This window comes from Oncorhynchus mykiss, chromosome 17 (assembly GCF_013265735.2).
Source record: "Oncorhynchus mykiss isolate Arlee chromosome 17, USDA_OmykA_1.1, whole genome shotgun sequence".
In the NCBI taxonomy this organism is placed as follows: Eukaryota; Metazoa; Chordata; class Actinopteri; order Salmoniformes; family Salmonidae; genus Oncorhynchus; species Oncorhynchus mykiss.
The window spans coordinates 82,221,785-82,242,001 of record NC_048581.1 but is presented as its reverse complement, the minus strand read 5'-3'; the positions used below and the strand labels follow the sequence as shown (position 1 = coordinate 82,242,001).

At 42.2% G+C, this 20,217-nt stretch overlaps 1 protein-coding gene across 1 annotated transcript; it reads right to left on the bottom strand.

Moving 5' to 3' along the window:
- Positions 1-8,039: 8,039 nt before the first annotated feature.
- LOC110494711 (adenosine receptor A1) lies at positions 8,040-15,224 on the bottom strand. The gene is made up of 2 exons (XM_021570006.2): positions 14,796-15,224; positions 8,040-9,769 (listed from the first exon to the last, which is right to left on the bottom strand). The coding sequence occupies exons 1-2, from the start codon at positions 15,134-15,136 to the stop codon at positions 9,142-9,144; spliced, it is 969 nt and encodes a 322-aa protein (XP_021425681.2). The 5' UTR covers positions 15,137-15,224; the 3' UTR covers positions 8,040-9,141.
- Positions 15,225-20,217: the final 4,993 nt, after the last annotated feature.

Here is a 20,217-nt window from a genome sequence, read left to right as displayed (position 1 = left end):
CAAAGTGAAAGATGTTTCCATTAAATGTTAATCAATCATCTAGGTCTGTTCATGATTTAGTGCAGTTAGTTGCTGCATGTTATTAGTGCTCCAACAAATAGGGGTTGCTATGCCACGCTACACTGAGGCCTCCAGAGACCACAGGATGGAGTCAAACAAGGTCAACACCAGATATACTTCCTGTTTGGGGCCCGCTATTTTTGCAACCAGGACATTATCGTAGGACAGAGACGATTTACTTGATGAATAAATTCTGTCGTTGTCAATGTAGGGAACAGAAGTAGGCTACTGTACTATACAAAAGTGTACTTGCTTTAGTCTAGACATATAGTGTTTAGGTACCATACTAGGCTCAATAGGATATATAGTATATCTATTCTGGAGGATTTTTCAACTCACCTGTACTAGGCTCAATAGAAAACTGAACTGAGAAGAAAAGATGTGGAGCCTGAGTCTGGTATTAGCAGAAAGGGTAGACTGGAGAGTTGGAACATGAACATGAGGAAGACACTGAACGTTGACTACTTGGCTATGGGAAAGGAGAGGCACACCACGTCCATAGTACTGTACTGAACAATATGGTGGTATTTTTGTTGTTGTTGCAGAGGTTGGTTATGTACATGCATACTTAAGATTGGAAGTAAATGCTGATTGACTCAAACAGTACACTGGCTTAATAATGCTGACTGATTTAAAGCAAATCATTTTTTGAAAGCAGTATTGTCAGATCAACTCTGTCATACACTGTTTGCCTACTGGTGAATTGATCAACTGATCTCTTCTAATTCCATGTTAGATATATGTGAATACTAAATGATTGACGTGCTTTTTTCACCATTGATTTCATGCTTGAAAACATTGTTCATAATTGATAGGATGTGTCTTGAAACAGACACTAAATAACGTATTGTTCTACATAAAATGGGCTCAAAACATTAACAGAGGCAGATGCTTGCAAACGGGCGAACTCAACGTGATAATAGCCACTTCCTTTTCAATCATTACCATACTGAAGTGGCAGGCGAACAAAGTGTTTCTAATTGTAAAGCGGAAAAAACTGTTTACATTAATTAGGCAGAAGATCATTGTAAATTCCTGGCAAATGGAGAGAGAGAGGGAAAATCAACAGGATGTGTTACAGATAGCCTCAACGGATGGAGCACACAGACAGGATCAGTATTTTACTGCATTAGCTCTACCCCTCTCTCTGGACATTTCTCAGAATTGAAAACTTGAGCACAGGATCTAGCTGATGCTGCGACAGTGTAAGTCTGGTTCGATGCCATAGTAGTTATGGTATTGTTACATGCACGTCTTTGTTTTTTTACATGGCAGACTCCCATTGCTTCGGTGCCAATATTCCCCTCCCCCTCCCCTGTCAGTGGCGAGCATCGCCATGCTCCCTCCACTACATCAACTGCTTTTTGGTTCATTGAGATTCAGCCTGGCACACAGACAATGCCCATTTCTTGGCACAGGATATTGAAGGGAGAAGCGTACAAGATTCTACCCCAGTCTCTTCCCTCTCGGTCGTGCCCAGTGTTTTACCGATCCCCGTGGACCTTTGCCAACTCATGTTAGATATTTTTTGTATTGTGCTCGTGGTAAAATACTAATCGCGAGTGATTCGTAATCCAGCTAATCCACAGTATGGAACATTAGAACCAAGTTTGTTATTGCGACGTTACGTTGTTTCATAAGGCGAAACACAGAAACAGCATTTTCTGATGATGTCTTTGTCAGAAAAAGTGTACAGGAGAGGTGACAGGAAGACAGCTCCTCTCTCTTACTTACCACGGCAGCCATTTTCTTTTGTCCAATGAAGTCAGTGAGTGAGAAGCCTGGGATTTGAACAGTTGATAATAAGGATCCAGCTTTTTGCTGATTTAAACTTTTTAATGTTTGTAAGTATTATCTATTCTCTAAGTTTAAATGTGCCTGTTTTTGTCTAGGTTATATATTATGTGCACAAATATGACTCACTGTCTTGTATGATATTGACATCTACCAAGCCTGCAGATCTGTATTTATATAATTAGGACATACGGTCAAACGGTCATACAGGTAAAACACTTCCAAATATAAATATACTCAATCATATTATGGATTCTCACCGTCAATCCCATCACCTGTTGTCATGTATCCAGTCTTCAGGCTTGACAAAAACCTCTCCCAGAACTATGAGGCCCATCATCCTCATGAAGCACTGTTCAGTGGGAAGTTACTGCCTACCAGCACTTCAAACAGAAGGATGGGTTTCATATAGAAAAATGGAATGCAAAAGGTTGTGTAGCTTCTTCGTACTAAACTTGCTACCAAAACTATACAAGTGATTACTGCAACCTTATCTTTGATCAAGTGTTACCAATGTGCCAATGTGCTACACTTGTTTTCTTAAGATATTTTACCATTTTGAAATTGACCACTATCTTATTTCCTTTGTTAAACTTCCGGTCTGCGGGCTGTGTTGTTAATTATTCATAAACAACCAGAAAATCATCAACAAAGAAATGTGGAGTTACTCCAACAAAATCCAACTGAAAACGCATTTCAAAACGCATTTCTTATTTGACCTTATTAAGACGTCTAAATAGTTGTAAACTCACAGCCTGGAAATTGAATTATTTTTCTCTAACTTGAAAAATGAAATACCTCAAACTAAGGTAAACTTCATAACACATTCATGTATCAAGTTAGGATGCACAAGTTATGGACTCACAAGTTAGGATTCAACCCTAAGCCTTTAATCACTTATTTTTGTCAATAGAAATCAGTCCCCCTCGGTCTGTTTCGTCTATGTACACTGACCAGTCAGAAGAGGCTCTTATTTGGCGTCTAATTAATTCAACATCTCAATTAAGACCTCCACTCCATCCCTGCCCCACTGCCTTCTCATTCTCCCCCACAGAGCAGTCCCTGGCACTCCTGCACACTGCCTCGCAGCCTGCCAAAACATTTCAATCACTGTCTGCCTTAATTAGGCCAAATAGGAATTCAGAATGTTAATGAACTGCCCTGGTGCCTTTCAGAGGCTATGGTTCACATGCTAATTTATGCAAAGCGGCGGGGCCTCTTCATGGTTTGACCATCATCTACCGTAACACTGCCTGAGCTGGCCCAACCCACCCAGCCGAAGCAAGGCCCTGGGGGGCGTGGGCTGCACTGCCCAGCTGGTACTTCAAACCCTAGTTGGCACAGCTAACACTGAGCTCTTTTTCAAAGAGCTGGAAATGGCTTCCACACTGAGAAAAACAACCACATAGTTTTAGGGGGGACATTTGAGACTCTCTTGTTATGGTAGAAATGATAGAAACATCTTTATAGTTCACTATCAAATACCATGTCAGCATAAAAACAATAGAATTTGATCAGTTTTCATTCACCTTCATCTCTTCGAAATGATGGACGCTGCAAAGTGGTAAATGTCATTGAGCTTATCCACTCAGATGGGCATAATAGTGTCACCTTTTACAAGTAAAGCAGTCAGACCCAGCTGAGATCCAATCCAATGAATTGAAAGAAGCAGTGTGAGAGTTTCACAGGTTTCTGCCCCACAAATGTTGTCACTTAAGAGTGCCAAGCAACTCCCTAAAATGGCCAAAGCGCTACTATTTTGTTTTCATCCTGTTCCCTTCCTTCTTTGCATTGCTTGCAGGCTATCCACACAGTTCTGTACACCATATCCACACAGCTCTTTTCACGCTATCCACACAGCTCTGTTGAGGCTATCCACACAGCTCTTTTCACGCTATCCACACATCTCTGTTTAGGCTATCAGCACAGCTCTGTTCATGCTATCCACACAACTCTGTACACGCTATCCACACAGCTCTGTTCATGCTATCCACACAACTCTGTACACGCTATCCACACAACTCTGTACACGCTATCCACACAGCTCTGTACAAGCTATCCACACAGCTCTGTTGAGGCTATCCACACAGTTCTGTTCAGGCTATCCACACAGCTCTGTTCAGGCTATCCACACAGCTTTGTTCACGCTATCCACACAGCTCTGTTGAGGCTATCCACACAGCTCTGTTCAGGCTATCCACACAGCTCTGTTCAGGCTATCCACACAGCTTTGTTCACGCTAGAGGGAGGCAACTGGGGGATAAAATTCAGCTTTTTACTTCTGCCTGTTAAACAGCAAGCTACCGTAAGGTTGCAGGGCTGGAAAGAGCCAAGTTTCTAAAGAAAATGGGCACTAATTCCTGGCACAGCTCTCCTTTATTACATGCCAACTTCTCTGAATGCCAGTGAGTTACGTTTTAGACTCGCACAAATTAACATACTTTCCGTAGCGACTGCATTCTTTTGTTATTATTTTGTTCATCTTTTGACCTAAGCTACCTTTAGCGATTCCGTAGCAATCAGATCACATGCCTGCTGTTCTCTATAACTGTCACAGTGACACAGACACACACCTGTCATTGCCTTAATATGAACTGATGAATCCTCGGGTTCAGCTCCACAGCTCACACAAAGCAAAGCAGTTGAACCAGGCCCAGGTTTAAACATCAGAGCCAAAACCAAAGAGAAAATTGCTCCTTGGAGGTAATTCCCTATAAAACTGTTACCAGACTAACTCTTCAGTCCGTAGTGGGGGATGTCATTTGAATAATCTGGACTTGTGCCGAGTTTCTGTTTGTGCCTGATTATTTAAGTTGGTTAAATCTACTGTCCTGTGGTGTGTCTGAATGTGTGTGTGTCTATGTGTGACCATTTGTTTGAATGGAAATATGCAAAGGTGTGTGTGTATGTGTTTATTATGTACAGTAATAATCAACCACTAAACATACAAATGCTCTCTCTCTCTCTCTCTCTCTCTCTCTCTCTCTCTCTCTCTCTTTCTCTTTCTTTTTCTATTTCTCTTTCTCTCCCAGATTCCCAGCAGAAGTCCTGACCTCCTCTCCAGGTTGATGATAAATTGAGCACCTGTCCTTGAGACTGAGGTAGTAGATTGAATAGTTGTGGGGTATATGTCCTCCCTCTGACATAACTATACAATCTACTGTCTTTCCTAAGGAGACAGACCAATCGTCAATACCCCTGAAGCTAGACCATTTTCCCCTGGCTGTCCCATCCATCTCCCCAGCCTGGACACCTGCCCGCAACCTGTCTGTGTTCTGTGGGGTAGTTAACAATTAGCATATCACATCCATTCACTGAATGTTCCAGGACAACATGAGGATGTGCAACATTTCCTCTGTTAGACCACCCAATCCTTTATTTGGTTTACAGCGATTGGGGCCAATTGTGATATGGCCCTATTGTGTTTGAGTGAAAGTGTGCTTTAGGGTGAGTGTGTTTGTGTTGTCGCCTCTCGCTGTATGTGTTTGAATGACATTCCCCCCTCATCCGTCAGCCTTTTAGGTGAGTGTGTCCTGGCGAGGTGAGGTAGTAGGTTGTATAGTTTGTGAAGGGATAGAATCCTATTCAGGTGATAACTATACAGTCTATTGCCTTCCTTGAGAGGCACAATGACCGTCCGCAGCGATGAGGAACTCCACAGAAAACTGCTTGTTGAATTCCTCTGCATTTTATGCAATCTTACTGTGGAAAAGCAACAGAGGAAGCACTGGTGTGTTTATTACAGTTTTCTAGCGTCACCTAGTGGCCAAGGAGCAGCAGGACTCCAGAGACATTCGACCGGAAGGTTCCCGTAGGCAGGGGTGGAAAGAGAACTGAAATATCCTACTCAAGGAGGAGTACTGTTACTTTAAGCAATGCAAAATAAAGTGCATAAAGAATAAAGTTGGCAGACTTCAATAAACTTCATATTCCAGACATAAACATGTCTCATTCTTTCACCCTTTCAATCCATCATTCACCCCTCTGTTACATCTTACTTATCCATGGGACCGGCTGACATTCACTCACTCATCCATTCATACTCTTTCCCTCGCCCACTCACTCCCTCACTCACAAACTATCTTTTCCCTCACTCACCAGGGGTGGAAAGAGTACTGAAATATATTACTCAAGTAGAAGTACTGTTACTTTGAAAATACAACAACAACAAAAAAGTACTCAGAAAAGCTACTCAATTACAGTAACGAGAGTAGTTGTAATGAGTTACTTTACACCTCTGCTCATATGTTCACGACTCAGAGCAGAAAGTAAAGAATATGAAATTAACTTAATAGAGAATGCATGAGTTTGACATAATCTAAACTACAGTGGGGCAAAAAGTATTTAGTCAGCCACCAATTGTGCAATTTCTCCCACTTAAAAAGATGAGAGAGGCCTGTAATTTTCATCATAAGTACACTTCAACTATGACAGACAAAATGAGAAAAATAAATCCAGAAAATCACATTGTAGGATTTTTAATTAATTTATTTGCAAATTATGGAGGAAAATAAGTATTTGGTCACCTACAAACAAGCAATATTTCTAACTCTCACAGACCTGTAACTTCTTCTTTAAGAGGCTCCTCTGTCCTCCACTCGTTACCTGTATTAATGGCACCTGTTTGAACTTGTTATCAGTATAAAAGACACCTGTCCACAACCTTAAACAGTCACACTCCAAACTCCACTATGGCCAAGACCAAAGAGCTGTCAAAGGACACCAGAAACAAAATTGTAGACCTGCACCAGGCTGGGAAGACTGAATCTACAATAAGTAAGCAGCTTGGTTTGAAGAAATCAACTGTGGGAGCAATTATTAGGAAATGGAAGACATACAAGACCACTGATAATCTCCCTCGATCTGGGGCTCCACGCAAGATCTCACCCTGTGGGGTCAAAATGATCACAAGAACGGTGAGCAAAAATCCCAGAACCACACGGGGGGACCTAGTGAATGACCTGCAGAGAGCTGGGATCAAAGTAACAAAGCCTACCATCAGTAACACACTACGCCGCCAGGGACTCAAATCCTGCAGTGCCAGACGTGTCCCCCTGCTTAAGCCAGTTCATGTCCAGGCCCGTCTGAAGTTTGCTAGAGAGCATTTGGATGATCCAAAAGAAGATTGGGAGAATGTCATATGGTCAGATGAAACCAAAATATAACTTTTTGGTAAAAACTCAACTCGTCATGTTTGGAGGACAAAGAATGCTGAGTTGCATCCAAAGAACACCATACCTACTGTGAAGCATGGGGGTGGAAACATCATGCTTTGGGGCTGTTTTTCTGCAAAGGGACCAGGATGACTGATCCGTGTAAAGGAAAGAATGAATGGGGCCATGTACTGTGAGATTTTTAGTGAAAACCTCTTTCCATCAGCAAGGGCATTGAAGATAAAACGTGGCTGGGTCTTTCAGCATGACAATGATCCCAAACACACCGCCCGGGCAACGAAGGAGTGGCTTCGTAAGAAGCATTTCAATGTCCTGGAGTGGCCTAGCCAGTCTCCAGATCTCAACCCCATAGAAAATCTTTGGAGGGAGTTGAAAGTCCATGTTGCCCAGCAACAGCCCCAAAACATCACTGCTCTAGAGGAGATCTGCATGGAGGAATGGGTCAAAATACCAGCAACAGTGTGTGAAAACCTTGTGAAGACTTACAGAAAATGTCTGATCTCTGTCATTGCCAACAAAGGGTATATAACAAAGTATTGAGATAAACTTTTGTTATTGACCAAATACTTATTTTCCACCATAATTTGCAAATAAATTCATTAAAAATCCTACAATATGATTTTCTGGGTGTTTTTTCTTCTAATTTTGTCGGTCATAGTTGAAGTGTACCTATGATGAAAATTACAGGCCTCTCTCATCTTTTTAAGTGGGAGAACTTGCACAATTGGTGGCTGACTAAATACGTTTTTGCCCCACTGTATAAAGGTTGGTTCTCCAGACCTAAATCAAGCACTGAATATGTTTTTTCAGTCTTGTAGTACTGTTACAAGTCAACATTATTCAAGGATCTATGAACGAATAAAGGTTAAATAAAGCTATGAAACTGGCCTCTATCTTTTACTCTGAATTTTAAAGGAATTCAAGACCTCAGATTACTCCTTTTTTTAGGGCTTCTACTCTTTAGCTTGTACATAAATAATCATTCTCTTGTCAATAATGTCATGTGGATTATAATGTTTTGCATAGACATACCACAACCGTGGACGAAACTACATCTACCGCTGCGATGCTACTAGTATAACAATGACTTGAACACTAAAACATGACCTAGTTTACAGTATGTGAACCAAACCGAAAGTACGTAGCTCTAATGGAAAAAAACACAATGGTTACGAAGGTCAGTGGAGGTCTGATAGAGTATATCCAGCCATTGTATCACTCTGGTAGGAACACAATGCGTTCATCTATAGCTATATGCCATATTGCAATAATGTAATACATATCCCACTGCATACTTCCATCTAGTGTACTTAGACAAGACCAGGGGAACTGTAGAGATGTACTGCCAGTTAATATACATTAATCAATAGAAACAATGTAATCATTAGCTGCAACAATTGTATATTACAACATATGTAATGTATGTATTTTACAAACCATTTTGAAATAAAAACTTAACTTCAGAGAGGATTTCCTCATCTCAGAAAATGTATATTTTGATAAAGAAAGAATTTGATGGAGACCTATTTGTATACTTTCTGTGTCACCTGATGGTATAAAAACATTACCACCACAAAATAAATTAAAAATAATCTTGTGGGAAAAGTTGTGTTAGAACGTTGTGTATGGTTGCGTTGAAAAGAACATAAAAACAGTTAATTAGATAAGTACTCCTTCATTGAGATAGTACATCTTATTTCCAAATCTGGGAAAGCACTGTATACATACAGAAGGTAACAATTATAGAAACAACAAACTTTTGGATTGAGGAAATGGCATTCATACAAAGGAAATGCATCAATGAAATTAAACACCCACTACTCTTTCCATTTTCATCATCAGTTTCGATTTGCTGTGATATGCCAACGCAGTTGAGCAATGCTAAAGTAAAATACTTTGACATTAGCTCTACCTGATCTACACATGCTTATATTATACTGATAATACAATACATGAAGACAAATATGAGATATAGACCATATTCTAAATAGCTTTGCATCCCTACAATGACTCTTATCAAATAATTTGAGAATAAAACCCTGGAACTATAACTTCTTACCACACTCTATACATGTCACTAACTGTCCCTCACTCACAATGATGAACTCCTCCATCAGTCATTTCTGGCTACCCTAGGGTTACTGCTGGTGTTATTCTCAGTGGTCTGGTTGTCACCTCGGCACACAAACTTCCTCCATATCCTCAGGTACGCTTCCTGGATCTTGGGGATCTTGAAGGCATACACGATCGGGTTGACAGCTGAATTGCCATGGGAGAGGAGGATGCCCACGTAGAAGGCCTGTTGAGGTATGTTTGATGGGTTACCAAAGTAGGCAACACAGTTCATGAAGTGCAAAGGGAGCCAGCAAAAGGCGAAGAGTGCCAGGACCAGAGTCAGGGATCGGGCTAGGCTCCTCTCCTTCTTGAAGTAGGTGTGGGACTGGGCACCGCTCCCTGTCCTCCCCTTCAAGTTCTTCCGGATTGTACAGAAGATGTAGCAGTACAGGACAGCCATGACAAGCAACGGAGTGAGGGTGCAGAGGAAGAAATTGAAGTATACAATGTATGACATGGGAATCACAGCCAGGAAACGGCAAATGATGGTGGTTGAGTTCCCTGAGTGAGACAAGGTGTCATGGTTGTACCACCCAAACATGGGTGGGAAGCTCAACATGAAGGCAACAAACCAACATATTGCCACCACCACCCAAGATCTCCTCTCTGTTACTGTCCTCTTGTACCTGTTGAAGCAGAGAATCTGATCATCTGACATGACAACCTTGATGCTTTCATTTGTACGCACGCACCCACCTATTTCATAATCATGATTACAAAGGGGAGATCCTTTGAGAGAATGTGCTAGGTGATAAATGTAGAGCACTCCGTAATTATTGGGACAGTAAATATTATTTTCTTATTTCGGCTCTATACTCCAAAAGTTGGGATTTAAAATCAGGCACACTCTGCTAACCCGAATGTCTTAGCTGTGTCTGAGTCCTGGCTTAGGAAAACCACCAAAAATCCTGAAATCTCCATCGCTAACTATAACATTTTTCGCAAAGATAGAACTGGCAAAGGGGGCGGTGTTGCAATCTACTGTAAAGATAGCCTGCATAGTTCTGTATTACTATCTAAGTCTGTACCCAAACAATTCGAGCTTCTACTTCTAAAAATGCACCTTTCCAGAAACAAGTCTCTCACTGTTGCCGCTTGCTATAGACCTCCCTCTGCCCCCAGCTGTGCCCTCGATAACTGTTACTGTAATTTAATTATGCCAATGTGCTTTCTTCAATTGAAAGCCCTTAATCTATTTTATGAGAATTTCTAAGATTTCTTGTTTGCATAAAATAGACGCAGACCAGTCTTTCAATAATAGGTAATAGAATTTATTCTCAGAGCGCGCCCACTTAATCACTAACAGCAGTTTATATACAGATCATGACGTCATTTCATTGCTTTAACAGAATCCCCTCCTCTCGACCGGGACAAAGTGAGGTGAAAAGTTCATTCTAACTTACTAACACACTCCCAGATAACTTTTGACCCCTCAACATTATCGATCACCACTGAACTGACAGTTCTAATTAATAGAAAACTTAGGAATGCACTCACTGTCTTATCTAAAAACCCCAGAGCTAAGTTTCTGTAGGGTCAACCATAGGCTAACGACCGTTTCTTCCTAGTTGGAATGGTGTTCATTAACTTTAATTACTCCTTGTCTGTGTCACACAATCCCTTCTTATGAACTCATATTGTTAATCAGATATAATAAAACAGAGTATAAGTTTACTTAGTTACAATTCCATTTAAAATGATTTGTTCAGTCATTTAATCATAATTTCCCAACAATCACATATGTGAATTGATTGCCCCCATATATCTTCTGAGCTCATGATACTAGGTGACCTAAACTGGGACATGCTTAACACCCCGGCCATCCTACAATCCAAGCTTGATGCCTTCAATCTCACACAAATATCAATGAACCTACCAGGTACAACTCCAAATCCGTAAACACGGGCACCCTCATAGATGTCAACCTAACTAACTCGCCCTCCAAATACACCTCTACTGTTTTCTATCAAGATCTCAGTGATCACTGCCTCATTGCCTGCGTCCGTAATGGGTCTGCGACCAAACGACCACCCCTCATCACTGTCAAACGCTCCCTAAAACACTTCTGCGAGCAGGCCTTTCTAATCTCTAATCGACCTGGCCGGGATATCCTGGAATGACATTGACCTCATCCCGTCAGTAGATGATGCCTGGCAAATTCTTTAAAAGTGCTTTCCTCACCATCTTAAATAAGCTTGCCCCATTCAAAAAATGTAGAACTAGGAATAGATATAGTCCTTGGTTCATTCCAGACCTGTCTGCCCTTGACCAGCACAAAAAACATCCTGTGGCGTTTTGCATTATCATCAAACAGCCCCTGTGGTATGCAACTTTTCAGGGAAGTTAGGAACAAATATACACAGGCAGTTAGGAAAGCTAAGGCTAGCTTTTTCAAACAGAAATTTGCATCCTGTAGTACTAACTCAAAAAAGTTCTGGGACACTGTAAAGTCCATGAAGAATAAATCCACTATAAATCCACTATAGTTGAGAATTTCAATAAGCATTTCTCTATGGCTGGCCATGCTTTCCACCAGGCTACCCCTACCCCGGTCAACTGCCCAGCACCCTCCACAGCAACCCGCCAAAGCCCCCACCAATTCTGCTTTATACAAGTCCAGATAGCTGATGTTCTGAAAGAGCTGCAAAATCTGGACCCCTACAAATCAGCCGGGCTAGACAATCTGGACCCTCTCTTTCTAAAATGATCTGCCAAAATTGTTGCAACCCCTATTACTAGCCTGTTCAACCTCTCTTTCGTATCGTCTGAGATTCCAAAAGATTGGAAAGCTGTCGCGGTCAGTCATCCCCCTCTTCAAAGGGGGAGACACTCTCGACCCAAACTGCTACAGACCTATATCTATCCTACCCTGTCTTTCTAAAGGTCTTCGAAAGCCAAGTTAACAAGCAGATTACCGACCATTTTGAATCCCACCGTACCTTCTCCGCTATGCAATCTGGTTTCAGATCTGGTAATGGGTGCACCTCAGCCACACTCAAGGTCCTAAACAACATCATAACCACCATCGATAAGAGACATTACTGTGCAGCCAAGGCTTTCGACTCTGTCAATCACCACATTCTATTGGCAGACTCGACAGCCTTGGTTTCTCAAATGATTGCCTCGCCTGGTTCACCAACTACTTCTCTGATAGAGTTCAGTGTGTCATATCGGAGGGCCTGTTGTCCGGACCTCTGGCAGTCTCTATGGGGGTGCCACAGGGTTCAATCCTCAGGCCGACTCTCTTCTCTGTATACATCAATGATTTTGCTCTTGCTGCTGGTGATTCTCTGATACACCTCTACGCAGACAACACCATTCTGTATACTTCTGGCCCCTCTTTGGACACTGTGTTAACTAACCTCCAGACGAGCTTCAATGAGATACAACTCCCATTCCGTGGCCTCCAACTGCTCTTCAATGCAAGCAAAACAAAATAAATGCATGCTATTCAACCGATCACTGCCCACACCTGCTCGCCCGTCCAGCATCACTACTCTGGACGGCTCTGACTTAGAATACGTGGACTAATACAAATACCTAGGTGTCTGGTTAGACTGTAAACTCTCCTTCCAGACTCACATTAAGCATCTCCAATCCAAAATTAAATCTAGAATTGGCTTCCTATATCACAACAAAGCATCCTTCACTCATGCTGCCAAACATACCCTCGTAAAACTGACCATCCTACCGAACCTCGACTTCGATGATGTCGTCTATAAAATAGCCTCCAACACTCTACTCAACCAACTGGATGCAATCTATCACAGTGCCATCCGTTTTGTCACCAAAGCCCCATACACTACCCAACATTGCGACCTGTACTCTCTCTTTGGTTGGCCCTCGCTTCATTCTCGTCGCCAAACCCACTGGCTACAGGTTATCTACAAGTGTCTGCTAGGTAAAGCCCCACCTTATCTCAGCTCACTGGTTACCATAGCAGCACCCACCTGTAGCACACGCTCCAGCAGGTATATCTCACTAGTAACCCCCAAAGTCAATTCCTCCTTTGGCTGCCTTTCCTTCCAGTTCTCTGCTGCCAATGACTGGAACGAACTGCAAAAATCACTGAAGCTGGAGACACATATCTCCCTCACTAGCTTTAAGCACCAGCTGTCAGAGCAGCTCACAGATCACTGCACCTATACAGAGCCCATCTGTAAATAGCCCATCCAACTACCTCATCCCCATACTGTATTTATTTATTTATCTTGCTCCTTTGCACCCCAGTATCTCTACTTGCACATTCATCTTCTGCACATCTACCATTCCAGTGTTTTAATTGCTATATTGTAATTACTTCGCCACCATGGCCTATTTATTGCCTTAACTCTGTTATCTTACCTCATTTGCACTCACTGTATTTGGACTTTTTGCTTTCTTTTGTTCTACTGTGTTATTGACTATGTTTTGTTTATTCCAACTCTGTTGTTGTATGCATCGAATTGCTACGCTTTATCTTGGCCAGGTCGCAGTTGGAAATGAAAACTTGTACTCAACTAGCCTACCTGGTTAAATCAAGGTGAAATACATTTTTTTTATCAGTCACTTGCATGAACACAGAACAGTACATGAATAGAACACAGGACGTAATTATCAGAAAGGCACAAACATTAAAATTCCCTTACAATGTATTGTGTCTTTTTGGAGTCACTTTCATTGTAATTAAGAATATAATATGTTTCTAAACAGTTCTATGTTAATGTGAATGCAGCCATGATCACAGATCATCCTGAATGAATTGTGAATAATGATGAGCGAGAGTGTTACAGATCATTAATTGAAATTATGAATTGCCGCTTATCCTCTTGTTGTCCCCTTATGCCATAGTTTGTACATCTCAATAGTCATTAGAAACCACATTTGTCAACCATATCAGCTATGTTTTTTTAAAGACAGTAAAATGAGGCCGAATTAACTGTTTCACAGCCAGGGAAGAATCCGCTGATAGCCAGGTGAAGCAGTGATAAGATATTGGGACTCTGCTGTTGGGACAGCTTTATGCAGGCCTTAACAGTTTGTGGGCACCGTTTGTCATTGTTAACGTGCATTTCATTTGTTGTTTAGTGTTGTGTTGTGTAGTGGCATTGTGGGCATGCATCCCACTTTTATTAAAAAAATTCCCCACCAAGATTTACATGCTAAAATTGCAACTGTGTGAGAGGTTAGAATACCCTGGGTGTATGATATTTGTGCGTCTAACTTTCTCACTCAACATTATTCACGATTTATTCATGATTATTGTAATCATGGTAGTGTCCACATTAATGTAGAAGTACTTAGAAACATATTCTATTCTTATTTACAATAAAAGTAACTTGAAAATGACACAAAACATTATCTACCATTCATTTCTATTGGGCACAAAATAATCTGAAACACAACCAAAACAAACAGCAAATGCATCCAACAAATTTGTACTACTTTATTACACAAATAAGTGAATGTGTCCCAATACTTTTAGTTCCCTAAAATGGGGACTATGTGCAAAAGGGATTTAATTTCTAGACGGTTCATGAAAATACCCTCAAATGAATGGTGACAGTCTGCACGTTGACGTCATTGTTTGATTTCAAACAAAAGAAGAAAAAATGCTTCGATGTCCCAATAATTACAGACTATTTACAGTATTTAGGTCAGAAGACAGCTCACCTGAGAGGGATGAAGACTCGTAGATATCGGTCCACGGAGATGGCTAGTAGAAACAGTACAGAGGCCAATGTCAACAAAATTTCCACACAGCTTATGAAGAGACAGGCATTGAATGAGATCTGCACTCTTCCATCTACCAGTATAGCCGCTGGCACAGCCACAGCACCTACAAGGAAGTCTGCCACAGCCAGAGAAACCAAAAAGCAGAATGTGGGCTGCCGTAGACAGCTGCTCAACCACACTGCCCAGATCACTAGCACATTGCCCAGACAGCAGGCAACAGCGATCAGCACCTCCAGCACTGTGTAGGCCACCTCTCCTCCAGACATCCTGTCAGCCATTCTGATGAAAGTGTAATATTCTACTGTAATCCACTGAACTATAATCCTGAGGATTTTACAGCATTGTTTCTTGGACCAGACTGTCGAGTATGTACATTTGATCACTGAAAAAGTTACAACCCCCTGCAACTTCATGCTTGTCTTCCGTTTCCTTTTCAACAAATGCAAAAGGATTAAACGATATGCACATTGACAAATATTTAAATGAACCACATTTTAAATTGTCGTGCATCCTAAAATAATCTATTTTGAAATATTCTAATGAAATCCTGTAAAAATAAACAAATCTAAAATGTAATACTTCTCTGTAATTTTTATTAAAACAAATGGCATCTTTGTGTCCTTTATTTCTATACATATACAGTTGAATTGGAAGTTTACATACACTTAGGTTGGAGTCATTTTAAACTTGTTTTTCAACCACTTCACAAATTTCTTGTTAACCACATTGGCATTATGGTAGCATTTTGCATGTTGAGAATGAAAGTGAAGGTGAACATGATGAGAAGTAGGACAATGATGCAGGAAAGAAGACTATTTAAAGGAAGAGTTCACCTAAATTGGTTTCCTTACCCTGTAAGCAATCTATGGACAAGGTAAGACAGCAATCCATGCTTTGGTATTGTCTAGCTGTCCACTGTCTTAAAACACTACGTTTTTAGCATTTGTGTCCAAAAACCACTGCAAGTCAATAACCCCGAAATTAATATGTTGTGGATTTATATCCAGATCATCCTAAAGTGTCTAAAAGTTACTTTAACATGATTTTGACATGAAATGTGAAAAATGCTAACTATCCAATTCTATGGAATATTACCAAAGTAAATCATACAATTAAAAACATCTACTTAGCTGCGAGTTCATATTTTAATAGGAGGGGAAAAGGTCAGGTGCTGGTTGAGCCCTATCTGTCTGTCATGAGAATTTTCAATCCCAATGATGATAACTAAACAATTATTTAAGCTTTGACCAATCCCCAAGGTTTGTAAGACCCTGGGTATAATAATAATTAGCCAAAGACTCAGCTTCTGCAAAAGGTTTGTAAGCTTTATTCAGAGAGTGTTCTAAAGTCAACCAAAATTTGAACAGCCTTTATAACCCCCTCTACGCACACACAGACACACACACACACACACACACACACACACACTTATCACTTTTCTACCGGCCTTGGCAGTTTCTTGCTGTTCTTTTCCTCCCCAGATAAGAGGGACCTTGGAAGGAACCTCTTTCCTGTTGTCCTTTGTTCTCTCAACTCTCACACCACTACACAGCATCACAATGGTCTAGTCACACGTATTATGAAATTATGACTACTAACACATTTCATACAATTCTATGATTTTAGGGTGGAATCCTTTAGTCATTACTTTAAACATATAAATTCACTTATCACTGTCGCTAGTTTTCACCTCTGGGTACGTTTTGCAACAGAAACCCACTGGCCAGTGAATACACCTCTGAGATTGTAGCCAACACTGTGAATAGCAGTAATGAATTAGTACAGCTTCACAGAAACATGGCTCACTCAAGAGACGCTAACGGAATCGGTGCAGCCAACTGGTTTCTTCACGCATCGCGCCGACAGAAACAACCATCTTTCTGGTAAGAAGATGGGCGGGGTATGGGTATGCCTTATGATTAACGAGACGTGGTGTGATCACAACAACATACAGGGACTCAAGTCCTTCTGTTCACCTGACTTAGAATTCCTCACAATCAAATGTCGACCGCATTATCTACCAAGGGAATTCTCTTAGATTATAATCACAGCCGTATATATTCCCCCCCAAGCAGACACATCGATGGCCCTGAATGAACTTTATTTGACTCTTTGCAATCTGGAAACCACATATCCTGAGGCTGCATTCATTGTAGCTGGGGATTTTAACAAGGCTAAGATTCCCTAAATTGTATCAGCATATCGGTTGCGCAACCAGGGCTGGTAAAACCTTGGATCGTTGCTATTCTAACTTCCGCGACGCATATAAGGCCCTCCCCCGCCCTCCTTTCGGAAAAGCTGACCACGACTCCATTTTGTTGCTCCCTGCCTACAGACAGAAACTAAAACAAGAAGCTCCCGCGCTCAGGTCTGTTCAACGCTGGTCCGACCAATCTGATTCCAAGCTTCAAGACTGCTTCGATCACGTGGACTGGGATATGTTCCGCATTGCTTCCAACAACAACATTGACGATTACGCTGATTCGGTGAGCGAGTTCATTAGAAAGTGCATTGACGATGTCGTTCCCATAGCAACGATTAAAACATTCCCAAACCAGAAACCGTGGATTGATGGCAGCATTCGTGTGAAACTGAAAGCGCGAACCACAGCTTTTAACCAGGGCAAGGTGACCGGAAACATGACCGAATACAAACAGTGTAGCTATTCCCTCCGCAAGGCAATCAAACAAGCTAAGCGTCAGTATAGAGACAAAGTAGAGTCACAAACCAATGGCTCACACATAAGAGTGATGGGAATTGATGGGAAATGATGTAAATATATCACTAGCCACTTTAAACAATGCTACCTTATATAATGTTACTTACCCTACATTATTCATCTCATATGCATACGTGTATACTGTACTCTATATCATCGACTGCATCCTTATGTAATACATGTATCACTAGCCACTTTAACTATGCCACTTTGTTTACATACTCACCTCATGTATATACTGTACTCGATACCATCTACTGTATCCTGCCTATGCTGCTCTGTACCATCACTCATTCATATATCCTTATGTACATATACGTTATCCCCTTACACTGTGTATAAGACAGTAGTTTTGGTATTGTTAGTTAGATTACTTGTTGGTTATTACTGCATTGTCGGAACTAGAAGCACAAGCATTTCGCTACACTCGCATTAACATCTGCTAACCATGTGTATGTGACAAATAAAATTTGATTTGATTTGATTTGAAGAGGTATGTGGCAGGGTCTTATCAATCAATCCTTATCCCAGTCTGCTGTTCCCACATGCTTCAAGAGGGTCAGCATTGTCCCTGTTCCCAAGAAAGCTAAGGTAATTGAGCTAAACGACTACCGCCCCGTAGCACTCACTTCCGCCATCATGAAGTGCTTTGAGAGACTAGTCAAGGACCATATCACCTCCACCCTACCTGACACCCTAGACCCACTCCAATTTGCTTATCGCCCAAATAGGTCCACAGACGACGCAATCTCAACCACACTGGACACTGTCCTAACCCATCTGGACAAGAGGAATACCTATGTGAGAATGCTGTTCATCGACTACAGCTCAGCATTTAACGCCATAGTACCCTCCAAACTCGTCATCAACCCTGGGTCTCGACCCCGTCCTGTGCAACTGGGTACTGGACTTCCTGACGGGCCGCCCCCAGGTGGTGAGGGTAGGTAACAACATCTTCACCCCACTGATCCTCTACACTGGGGCCCCACAAGGGTGCTTTCTGAGCCCTCTCCTGTACTCCCTGTTCACCCACGACTGCGTGGCCACGCACGCCTCCAACTCAATCATCAAGTTTGCGGACAAAACTACAGATTACCAACAACGACGAGACGGCCTACAGGGAGGAGGTGAGCACCTCGGAGTGTGGTGTCAGGAAAATAACCTCACACTAAACGTCAACAAAACAAAGGAGATGATTGTGGACTTCAGGAAACAGCAGAGGGAGCGCCCCCCTATCCACATCGATGGGACAGTAGTGGAGAGGGTAGTAAGTTTTAAGTTCCTCAGTGTAGACATCACGGACAAACTGAATTGGTCCACCCACACAGACAGCGTCGTGAAGAAGGCGCAGCAGCGCCTCTTCAACCTCAGGAGGCTGAAGAAATTTGGCTTGTCACCAAAAGCACTCACAAACTTCTACAGATGCATAATCGAGAGCATCCTGTCGGGCTATATCACCGCCTGGTACGGCAACTGCTCCGCCCACAACGGTAAGGCTCTCCAGAGGGTAGTGAGGTCTGCACAATGCATCACCGGGGGCAAACTACATGCCCTCCAGGACACCTACACCACCCGATGTCACAGGAAGTCCATAAAGATCATCAAGGACAACAACCACCCGAGCCACTGCCTGTTCACAGAGCCACTGCCTGTTTAGATCAACTGTCTTCCAAGTAATGACTCGGGACGTCGGGTTTGATATGAAAGCTTCTTTTAGTAATAATACTTGTTCACGTTGCATTTAACAACTTTAGATTCTACAGAGCAATGCAGGTAAGATGCTAGCGGAAAATCAGATTAATCACCTTGCACCTGCACATAACTGGCGCGTTATCTCTCTCATTCCTGTCGCAAGGCATTCTGGAACTTGCAGTCAAAAGCGTAATTCGGGCCTCCCGGGTGGCGCAGTGGTTAAGGGCGCTGTACTGCAGCGCCAGCTGTGCCATCAGAGTTCCTGGGTTCGCGCCCAGGCTCTGTCGTAACCGGCCGCGTCCGGGAGGTCCGTGGGGCGACGCACAATTGGCCTAGCGTCGCCCGGGTTAGGGAGGGCTTGGTCGGTAGGGGTGTCCTTGTCTCATCGCGCTCCAGTGACTCCTGTGGCAGGGCTGGGCGCAGTGTGCGCTAACCAAGGTGGCCAGGTGCACGGTGTTTCCTCCGGCGCATTGGTGCGGCTGGCTTCCGGGTTGGATGCGTGCTGTGTTAAGAAGCAGTGCGGCTTGGTTGGGTTGTGTATCGGAGGACGCATGACTTTCAACCTTCGTCTCTCCCGAGCCCGTACGGGAGTTGTAGCGATGAGACAAGATAGTAGCTACTACAACAATTGGAGACCACGAAATTGGGGAGAAAAAGGGGTAAAAATTCAACAAAAAAAAAAAAAGCGTAATTCAATACTAACCAATACAATTACATATGTAAATACCTGTAAAGAAATATGTTTAGATACAGCTCAATGAATTAACTTAAACATTAACTTTGTAACACATTAAAGTTACAACAGCTATCATCCAGAAGGCGAGGTCAGTACAGGTGCATCAAAGCAGGGACCGAGAGACTGAAAAACAGCTTCTATCTCAAGGCCATCAGACTATTAAACAGCCACCACTAACATTGAGTGGCTGCTGCCAACACACTGACTCAACT

Bases quoted from the DNA above. Each gene is read 5' to 3' on its own strand.
- LOC110494711 (XM_021570006.2), bottom strand. From the start codon at position 15,136: ATGGCTGACAGGATGTCTGGAGGAGAGGTGGCCTACACAGTGCTGGAG. The intron at 9,770-14,795 runs GTGAGCTGTCTT...CTGCTTCAACAG, and splicing joins CGAGTCTTCATCCCTCTCAG to GTACAAGAGGACAGTAACAG.